This window comes from Andrographis paniculata, unplaced genomic scaffold, assembly GCF_009805555.1.
Source record: "Andrographis paniculata isolate CXL003 unplaced genomic scaffold, ASM980555v1 Contig54END, whole genome shotgun sequence".
Taxonomy (NCBI): domain Eukaryota; kingdom Viridiplantae; phylum Streptophyta; class Magnoliopsida; order Lamiales; family Acanthaceae; genus Andrographis; species Andrographis paniculata.
This window is the reverse complement of record NW_026137589.1, coordinates 3897964-3909947: the sequence shown is the minus strand read 5'-3', so window position 1 is coordinate 3909947 and position 11984 is coordinate 3897964. Positions and strand designations below refer to the sequence as shown.

General features: G+C 27.3%; 1 protein-coding gene across 1 annotated transcript; it reads left to right on the top strand.

Annotated features, from left to right (window-relative positions):
- The first annotated feature begins 534 nt into the window (after positions 1-534).
- Positions 535-2330, top strand: LOC127255383 (cytochrome P450 71D95-like). The gene is made up of 2 exons (XM_051280887.1): positions 535-1500; positions 1580-2330. Exons 1-2 carry the CDS (start codon positions 586-588, stop codon positions 2192-2194), a joined length of 1530 nt encoding a protein of 509 aa, XP_051136844.1. The 5' UTR covers positions 535-585; the 3' UTR covers positions 2195-2330.
- Positions 2331-11984: the final 9654 nt, after the last annotated feature.

Sequence of the window (11984 nt, the reverse complement as noted above, 5' to 3'; positions counted from 1 at the left end):
TATATATTTTTATAACAAAATTTTTTTTTTCTTTCTAAATTTATTTTTTTTTCCTACTAATGACGTTAGAAACTGATTTACAAATGAAATTATCGTTAGTTATGTAAATTTTAGAGAAAAAATTATGTTACAAATATATATATATATATTTTTTTTATAGTGTTTCGTCGAACGCGCAAACATTAAAAAAACAGATGATGGGTTCGAAAATGTGAAGGATGGGTGCATGGATTTTTAATGAAGATAATAATCTTTTATTTTTTTTCGTAAAATAAAATAAATAAATAAATAAATTCAATAGTGTATTTTTTGCAGGCCTACCTGGTAGAATGGAAGAATGGTCAACGTAGGAGAAGATTCGTTTTCAAATTGGTTTGTACAGTAATCGCCAAAACTCTTCAAAAGAATTACACCCGATTTAAAATTTATATATATATATATATATAAAATAAAATAAAAAAATACAACCTTTCACTAGAAGACAAAGTAGCATCCACTATAAATAGAGCCAAAATGGCAGAGATCATCACATCACAAACTAAATCAAAGCAGATAAGATTTCAAAGAGTTCGATTCGATCCAAAAATGGCGATTAATATTCACAGCCTCATTCCATTCAACGACTTCACTGCTCTTCTTCTCCTCCTCGGATCCTTCATTTTCTTACTGCTAAAAATTCGAAGAGGATCAGGATCAGGATCAGCAAAAAATGTGAAATTACCTCCGTGCCCCCCGAGGCTGCCGGTGATCGGAAACCTCCACCACCTCTCCGGCGGTCTGGCGCACCAAATGATGGCGAAAATGGCGAAGACGTACGGACCCGTCATGCGCCTCCAGCTCGGCGAAATATCGGCGGTGGTGATCTCATCCCGGGAGGCGGCGAAGGAGGTCCTGAAGGTCCAGGACCCCGCCTGCGCAGACAGGCCCGAGAGCATCGGGACCAACATCGTGTGGAAGGCGGGAATGGCGTTCAGTCCGTACAACGATTACTGGCGCCAAATGCGGAAGATTTGCATCGTCGAGATGCTCAGCGCGAAGAACGTCAAATCCTTCGAGTCGATGAGGCAGGACGAGGTTTCGCGTCTCTTACAGTCGATCCGGGCGGCGGCGCTCGCCGGAGAAGCCGTGGACGTGACGGAGAAGTCGATCGCCTACACCGCCACCACGACGGGGCGGGCGGCGTTCGGCAGCGTGACGGAGGACCGCCGCGTCGTGCTTATCGATATGATGAAGAAGGCCAGCGCCATCTCCGGCGGCCTGGAATTGGCCGACCTGTTTCCGTCGTCGAAGCTGCTCAGTCTCCTCTGCTTCAACAAATACAGACTCATGAGAATGCGCCGCAAGGTCGACGCAATTCTCGGCGTCATCGTCGACGAGCACAGGTCCAACCCTAAAGGCGAGTTCGGCGGCGAGGACATGGTCGACGTTTTGCTTAGGGTTCAGAGCTCCGGCGAGTTCCAGTTCCCGATCTCCAACGACAACGTCAATGGCGTCCTTTACGTAATTAACAAATCAAATCAACATTCAATTAACAATAAAACAATTACTATTATATTAATTGATTAATCAATATGTGCAGAATCTGTTCACCGCCGGAGCTGCGGGGTCGGCGGCGATGGACTGGGCAATAGTGGAGCTGGTGAGGTGTCCACGCGCCATGGCAAGAGTACAGAAGGAAGTAAGAGAAGCCCTAAAGGGGAAGGAGACAGTGGAAGAAGGCGACCTTCAGAAACTGACATATCTAAAATGGGTGATCAAAGAAACCCTAAGAATGCATCCTCCAGCTTCATTGATCCCAAGATCTTGCAGATCAGACAATTGTACAGTCGATGGATACACAATTCCCAAGAATTCGAAAGTGATCATCAACGCATGGTCTTTAGGAAGGGATCCAAAGTATTGGGACCAGCCCGACACCTTCATGCCCGAAAGGTTCGAAAACAGCAGCCTAGATTACCTCGGTAATAACTTCGAGTATCTTCCATTTGGAGCTGGAAGAAGAAAGTGCCCTGGACTGAACTTTGGAATGGCCAATTTGGTGGTTCCATTGTCTCAAATGATGTATCATTTCGACTGGCACATGCCCGAAGGAATGAGCCCGGATGACATAGACGTCACCGAGGTGGACGGGCTATCGATCTCGAGGAAGAATTCTCTTTTCTTGGTTCCAACAATCTACAACGATGGAATTTAAGAAGTACCATCTTTCATCGGATTAGTCTCGTTTCTTTTTAATGCATGCATGCAGTTTTGATGAGTTATGGGTTATGTAGTTGATTACTTTAATTTAATTTGTGTAATATTTTTGTAATAAAGTGTTGTTTTGGTTATTTTTTTATTGAATAATGAATAAAATGAAAGTTGGAATAATTAATATTTGTTCTTTTTTTTTATGTTGAATGTTGTATGTATTGAAATTAATTTTATTTAAAAAAAAAAATTGAATGGATTATAATTAATATGAGCAATTAGATAACAAAAATAGTTAAACTAGTTTTAATCATTCAAACGCATTTAACAATAAAAACAGTAATAACTATAAAAAAATTTAATCTAAACAATAGTTTATATAAAAGTCATCAAAGAAGTTATCTGTAAAACTATTTGAACTTTCCTCCCTACTTCAAACAAAATAAAGAAGATGAAAAACAATAAATAAATAAATAAATAAAAGATATTGAATATGATGTGGTTATTGATAGTGATAATTACTTTATTTTTTGTTATAGGGGGAAGAAATGAAATTCAAATTTAAATTTTACTATTGATTAATTTTTTTTACTGAAAATATCAAATCAAATAGTTATGTTTTATTTTTTATATTATTTAAAATTAATTTAATATTTAAAAATTACATCAACAATTATTTATATTATATTAAATAATTATTTCACTTTAAAAAATTTATTATCTATAACTCAAGCTTGCATTTATTCAATTCTTTTAGGGAAAGAAATAAAATTCAAATATCAATCCGATTATTCACAAATTTTTCTCCCTAAACGATCTATTTTTATTTTTATACTACACCAAAAAATAATTTAATATTAAAAATTTCACTTCAAAACTTATTTACAATAGATCGAATAACTATTTAAATTTAAATTTTTGTAACTTCAATTTCTAGTCTAACTAACAAACAAACTCTATATCTAATGTTCCAATCCAAATTTAATCACAAAACCCTAAACCCCACAACAAAATCTTCATATTATTGTATCGATTGTTACCTTGTCAGATGTTTGACTTTGTAGCAATTTTTTTATGTCAATATAATGTCGACACAAACTTGTCCTTACGATAATTTCAAGAGGTATTTATGTTTTTGTCATTCAACCGACCTACAGATTACATCAATCAATTTTATTTTTTTTTATTTTTTTTTTCAAATAAACTAACGATAAATTGTGATGCTCTAGTCAGCTCATCCCAAAAGTCAACACCATGTCGCATAGTGAGATCATATCAATATCATCGGGTCCCGGTAATACGATGTTAAAGCTAAAATACTACTTCCTCCGTCTAATTTCTATTGTCCTAAAATATATTTGCACGATTTTTTAGGTGATTGTCTTTTTACTATGAATGGACAAATTTGCCAAGTGTACAGTAGAGATTAAAAGTAATAAATGAATTAAGAGTAAAAATTTAAATTTTATGTTTAAAAAATAAAATAGTACAATAGTTGTTGGACGTCCCAAATAAGAAAGTAGGACATTAGTTTGTGGACAAATGAAGTATTTTTTTTTATTATTATGTTTGTTCAAAAATTCAAGCAACTCAAATATAGATCAACAGTCAGAGATGAAATTAATGTAATAATGATGATATTAATAGCTCATACAAGTATATTATACTCATATTGACCCTAATGTACAAAATAATAGCGACGACGAGTTCAACATAATAACGAGTCACATCACTAAAAAATAATACTTCATCCGTCCGAATCTAAGGGTCTTATTTATTTTTTACGTCGTTGTACTAACATTTAAAATATCCTTATGTTTGTATAATTTTATTTTTTTTTTTGTACAAATGTCATTCTATTAGTATTATAAAACACTGATGAAAGTATTTTTGTACTTTTTTCTTAATTTGTACTACGTTTTGATGTAAGCATTAATATTCAAATATTAACACGCAAAAAGTAAATAGAATCCTTAGAATCGGACGGACGGAGATAGTATCATAAATGGAAGGCGTGCATGTCCATTATCCATGCACAATCAGATAATCAATTTGTCTAATTAATCGAATTTATTGAATGGGTAAACGACATACATCATCATTTACTACAAACTATCCTAACATCTTGGTAACGAAGAAAGGCCTTTTATTATAAATTTAACATATAGTAATTGAATTCATGTACCCAAAAATCACCAAATGAAACTTAAAAACTCTACTTCTCCTAGCAATCCTAAACTACCGATAGATCTCACTAGCTAGTGATCAGACTAATAAGTGGACCAAAAATATCGTTAAGGCTATAGATAACCAAATCTAATTCCAAAGGATCCTGTACCTAGGGTTGGCAAAAATTAACCCGACCCGAACCTGACCTGAAATAGTTGGATTTGGGTTGAGATTTTCGACCCAATTAATAATTGGGTCAAACTCGTTTAATCTATTTAATTAAATAGGTCAGGGTAAGGTCTACATTTTCGACCTGGAAATAACCCGTCTAACCTGGTTAATTAATATTATTTTAAATTTAAATATATTTTTTTTAAATTTTATCAATACAATTCAATATTTATGGCCAATTTTATAAAAATAAACAATAAAAAATAAAGAATTGTGTTGTGTACTATTATGTAGCGTTTGTTAATTCAATTCTTGGATATCGGTTTCATGATATGAATAAATAATTTTTTGCTTTAATATATATATATTATGAATTTAAAAATTTTGTTAGTATAAATTGTAATTTTAAATTAAAATTTAAAAATTTTAGATTTAAACGGGTTATATGAGTCAGATTCAGGTTGACCCGGATAATAAAAGGTCAGGTTAAGGTTGCAAATATCAACCCATTTAATTAAATGGGTCAGGTTCAGGTCAAGGGTTTTGTAACCCGTTTAAGCTGACCCGAACCTGAACCCGACCCGACCTGATCCGTTTGCTAGCCCTACCTGCGACACAAGCCAATCGATTATCCAACTAACTATTGTTATATTCGTACGAAAAATATGTGACGTTGTTCTCGTCTAACAATACTACACACGAAAAATATCAATAGAATTTATAAAATCAACGTATAACAATCGTAATATATATAGAATATGATAATAACTATTGTTAACTCCATATAATAATTTTTTTAGAAAACTTACATCAAGCACATATTTATTTTAGTCGATAAACAGTAAAAATCGCATAATAATTAATTAATTAGCATATCCTTAAGAATAAATTAAAATCCACAGAAATAAACCAATATAAAAATTAAATGTATAAAGTATATTAATCTTATCATGATTTATAGAATTTAGGTTATATGTGATCATTAAAAAGAAAAAAAAAAACTTTTTAAATATTAAGGTAAGTAGACAAAGTAATCAATTAACCATATTTTACGTGTTTCTTACAACACATAAATATATTGTTGTCAATAGAAATAAAAAATATTAATCATAATTATAGAAAATATTGTCACAAGAAATATGTATATACAAATATGAACATTTTATATAAAATATAAAGATTGTATTCTTTCGTGAGTTTTACATAAACTTTTACTATTTAAATTTTTTTTTTCCTCAAAAAATATGATCAAATAAAATAATTATTTTTCTCTTTTTATATTATACTAAAAATTTATTACATTCAAAATATCATATCAACCTCTATTTATATCACATCAAATAACTATTCAAATTGAATATTTTACTATTTAAAAATTCAAACTCAAACACTATTATTATTATTATTATTATTATTACTACGGAGGATTAATAAAGTTGTCCTGTTCAACCTCGATTTTAAATTATACTCCCTCCCCTCCGTCCACAAATTAATGTCCTACTTTCCTATTTGGACGTCCAATAATTATTGTCCTATTTTTTTTTAAACACAAATTTAACATTTTTACCCTTTATTCATTTTTTACTTTTAATTTCTACCATACAATTATGGAAAAATTTGTCAATTCATAACAAAAAGACAATCACCTAAAAAATGGTACAAATATATTTTAGAACCATAGAAATTAAAAGGAGGAATATTACACCAGACACGACATAGATTCAGGACCCATTGACAGCCCAAATATCACATATATACTTCCAAATAAAATAAGAAACAATCCTAGTTAGGCCCAAAATAAAAAATTCAATAATATTATGCTTATATAATATCCTTCGTCCCATGAAATTAGTCCACTTTCTTATCATAATAATAATTAATAACTAATATTTTTAATTAAAAAAACTTAATTATATTTTATTAACTTACTATTATCTTTAGTTTTATTATTTGTCAATTGTAAGTTTAGAAGTTGGGCTAAAATTTTGAATAATAAAATAAAATAAATATTTAATATTATGTAAATAAATATTCATTTAATTTTAAAATTAAATTTTAATGTAATATATAATAAAAATTTGATGTTTGATTTGAAAATTTATGGCTAAAAAATTAATTAAAAATGAAATTTGATATTGATTTTTTTTCTTTGTTCAAAAAAAAAACTTATTTATAAAGAAAAATTATAAACTTATTTTTAATTTCGGTATAAAATATTATATTCTAATACCGTGTATACAATTCAGTTGGAGATGGTTTGAGGTAGAATATTGAAAATATCAAAATATATTGTATATTGTACCAAAATTTTTAATTTATTAAAAAATATATATCGATATTGTATCAAATAATCAGTATATACAAAAACCCAATTTTTTAAATTATCTATATACACTGAAAATATCTTATTGTATACGTTATCATACAAAAAAAGTCATATTGTATCAAAATTTTGAAATTTTTTTTGTATTTTTTTTACGAGTATGCATGTTATTTTCATAATTCAGTATTTTTTATTCGAAAATTCGGTATACCAAAATATTTGTACGGTACGGTAAAATATCATACCAAAAATTTTGTACTGTACGTATGCGATGTGGTATTAAATTTAGTATGTCATAACGAACTATCTCTAACAACAACCAAATTCAAAAAATTTTATGTATTGTTTATATAATTTTTTATTACATTTTTATTGTATAAATTACATTTAAGTTATTAAAATTATATTTTTTTATCTTAATGCATGTATTGATTTACAATAAATATAATAATAATTATTATTTTTAAATAATATCAGTAAATAAAAAAATTCAATATTTTAAAATTAAAGTAAACAAATATTTTAACTTTTAGTTTAACATTTTATCAAATAAAAAATATTTAATATAACACTTTGTTATATCCATTAATCAAATTAATTAACTATCTAACACAATAATTTTTTAAACTGCTTCCCAAAAAAAATTGACTAATTTCATGGGACAGAGATCAGTCCAAATTTCTGAAATATAAAAACCCAATTTCCAATTATAAGATAGAGATTCAATTTTAGATTTTCAAGAGGCAACAACTATTCGTAGAGTAGCAATTCGGGCCGGCCCAACCCAATTTCAAACTATGTTGGGCCAGCACCGTAAGTGGACAATTAAAAACTCACAATTAAAAATTTACAAATCAAAAACTTTACCATCAAATCATGATTAACTTTTGTCTCTATTAGAAAAATTCACTGCTAGAAAATTAAGTTATAGTTGCGGTAAAAAAAGTTATTGTTTTAATACAAATTGGTGACTTTTTAATATAAATTAGTGACTTTTTACTAAAAAGTAACGGAAAAATATATGAAACTATTTCCGTTGAATTTTATTGGTGACTTTTTTTAAGTGGTGATATTTATGCGACAATAAGTTATAACATGTCCGTGACTTTATATAGCAACAGAAGTTGCAACAAAATTTCGTGAATATTTTATAATAGTGACATTTTCGTGACAATAAGTTACAAAATAATACCATTACACCTCTGTGACTTTATATTAATGAAAGTTGTAACAATTCCGTAATTTTATATTTTTGAAAAAATATATATAATTATATTATAATTTTTGTTCAATGCAACCACACACGATTATTTTTTCGGAATTACTTCGTACTACACTATTTTTCACCTCTATGACTTTATATTAACCAAAGTTATAACAATTCCGTAATTTTATATTTTTGAAAAAAAATATATTCAAAAATATATAATTATATTATAATTTTTGTTCAATGCAAGCATACACACTATATTTCGACCAATGACCTTATAGTTATTTTTTAATTTAATTTGCAAGTCGGGTTTCGAACTAGTGACCTTATAGTTATTAAATATGTCATGCCAACTTAGCTATCTACTCTAAAGTATTATTTTTTGTTTGTTATTATATTTTAACTATATAAATATTATTGATTATAAAATTTATCTTTCAAAAATATATACATATTTATTTAATAAATCATCATGAATTTTTAACAAAATATTGAATAGCTACGAACGATAATGAATAAAGATATCGAATATGATTTTATTATTTTGTTATTACTTTGAATAGCTGCGAACAATAATAAGAAAAATTTATAATTGTTTTTGTTACTTATATTGTGACATTTGATTTTTAAAAGTCATAAAAATTATATTATGACAATATCGGTAATAATTTAAAATGTTGAAAATATTTTGGTTATTTTTGCTTCAACTTAAAATAGTCAAGAAAAAATTTCGTGACAATTTTTGTGACGAAATAGTCAAAAAACACAGAATAGAAATATCGTTGACATTTTCGTTACATAAGTCATTACTTTAAATAGTCACGGAAAGTTGTTTGTAGCTTTTTTTGCAAATATTACTTACGGGATAGTCAAAGTAAAAAAATTGTGACATAAATTTATCACAAAATTACTTTATGTGACTTTTAATTATCACGGATTAAAATTTGCGACAAATTTCTACAATTATCAACTTTTTTTCTAACAGTGATTATATATATAAATTTAAATATTATTTTTTAAAATCGAATTGGACCAAACACCGTTCGACCTTCATAAGCCCGAGCACGGCCCCGATTCATTGGCCTGGTCAGATCAAACTTTCGGATGGTATTTATTTTTGTCGTCCCTCACTATATGCATCTCAGTTTCTCCTTCCTCTGTATGTCTATGAAGATGTTTTATTTTTGGATAATTAGAGTGGGTAATATTATATAATTAAATATGTATTTAATATATATTATTATAATTCAAAATAAAATAAAATCCAATATAATAGTATCTTAATTAAGGATTATTAATTCTTTTATTGTATGAAATATTATATAATTCCAAAGTATTATAAATGTTAAAAGATTATATATTTTATTTTATTAATATCTAACTTACAATTAATTTTATCGTATGATTAAAAATACTTTAGATAAAATAAATTATCTTTTATACAATAATCAATCAAAAGTAAACACATCATAATCATGTCACTCCCAGCGGGAAGCAACAGTGGACACAACAAACATGGAGTGGTTTAATTTAAATATATTTAGTTTTAATATTGATCTAATATTATTTAAATTATTCGGTAAGAAAATGGTGACAACTATTGCTAAAAAAACATTATAAAAAATAATTATATTGTTGCGACTGGTTAATTCAACACTAATATGATATTGTATGCTTTGGGTTGAGTCCGTACAGATTTGTTTTTGAATATTCTTCAAAAGGCCTCTGGAGTTCACTTGGGACTTATAAAGTGTGAAATTTTCTTCATAACTTCCGACATGAAACTTCGGTTTGCACCTCAATATATATGATATACAATAATTTTTAATAAATATGATAAAAATAAATAATGGATGATGAATTAAAAACACAAAGAAACATGCTCGAATAATTGTTGAGAGAATGTTTTTTGTTTGGTTTTTATTAGAAATTGAGGTGGTGATTTTGAACTGACTTAAATAATATTTAATGTGATATTTTTTAAAAAAAGAAATTAATATATTTTTATCATAAATCATACAAAATGATAGTAAATTTTTTATTTGAAATAAAAAAATAAACATATTCAGTCCATAAAAATTGATACAACTACACTGCGAGAGAGATTGTATTTTTTTTTTTTTTTTTTTTATGACGTGGGAACCTGCAGCCGTATCCGTAAGAGATATTAGATTTGTTTAGCAAGGCTTTGTTTGATTTTGATATAGTTTTGGATTTTTGATTTGACATGTACGCCCTAGGTTTCGTCTTTTAGTAATTCTTTTTTATTAGTATTATTTATTTTCATATTTTAATTCATAATAATAATAATAATAATAATATATTTTTATAAATAATAAAATTTATAAAAAAAACAAAACAAAACAAAACAAGTAGTATAAAATGATAGCGTATGTTTATTGACCAATTCCCATCATAAGTCAATTCTAAGATATTCTCTCTCTATATATATTTATTTATATATTTATATATTAATATGGAGAAATAATACTGATTATCTTATTAAAGCACAAAATGACATATATCGAACCAATCATAGATCAATTAATTTGGAGAATTAAAATTTTCTTAAAAAGTGATCGATTTTTCGCACTTAATTTTCAATGCCCATATACTTATCAATATTTAATTGACCGTGAACTCGGTACAATTTATGTACACTTTTATTATTATTATTATTATTATTATTATTATCATTATTATTTCACGTTGTTCAATCATTTTTATTAAGGTTTGTTTGGTTTGAGTTTATATAACATTAATTTGATATGATATTTTATAAAATAAATAATATACTCCTTTCATCCCAGTGCAAAGTTATCGTTTACTTTTTACACATAAATTTTTTAATATTAGTATTATAATAGATTGTAGTGAAAAAAACGAAAATACTTCTATTTGTATTGTGTAAATATAAAAGTAATGAAATTTGTGTAATATAGTATAAGCTGAAAGGATATTTATTATATTAGATAAATAGTACAATTACTAGAGAATTATAACCTTGTTTTAAGACGAACGAATATTAAAAATAACAATCTTTCAATAACAGAGGGAGTATCTCGTATTAATAACTTATGCATAATATATATATATATATACATATATGTTATGAATGAATTTTTTTCCTTAAAAAATTAGTTTAGAATATTTATTTTCGTTTAAATTATTAAATAAGAAACTTATTGGGTGTGTTTGTTTGGGGTTTGAATTTTGAGTTGGGATTTGAATAGTAAAAATTTTGAATTTAAATAGTTGTATGATATGATATAAATAGGTGTTGATGTGATGTTTTAAATGTAAAATTGATTGTTGAAATAATATAAAAAATAAAAAATATATGTTTAATGTGATATTTTTTTTTTTTTAGAGATTAGTGTACTCTTATTTAAATATTTATTTATTTGTTTCATCGTGCCATGTGCTTTTGACCAAGCCTCCATGACTGACCATAGAGTCTTGTCAAACGCATGTGTGTGGATTTCTTTTTTTTTTCTTTAACTGCAATATTTATTTGTGTCTGAGGTTTCGACTCATACTCTATTATTTTCTAATTTTTATCCACAGAGAATACAAATTCAATATTTATCTTTCAGTATCCTAATACAATAATTTTATTTATTATTTTTGTTTGTTTCAAAACAATAGTTTTATTTCCATAAATAATCATTTCATCGTAAAACTATCCATATTTTTTCCTTTTTATTACACAATTGTCATTACTTTTTACACTAATACACTCACAAGGATAAAAAAATCTTTTATCCATATTTTTTATCAACTACCGATATAATATCAATATTCTTTAAATCTCATGTCCAACCCAATTAAGACTATAGTTCTGGAACGGATGGAGTATTATATAAAAACTAATTTCCATTTAATAATAATTGTATTATTTCAAAAAACAAAATATTCTCT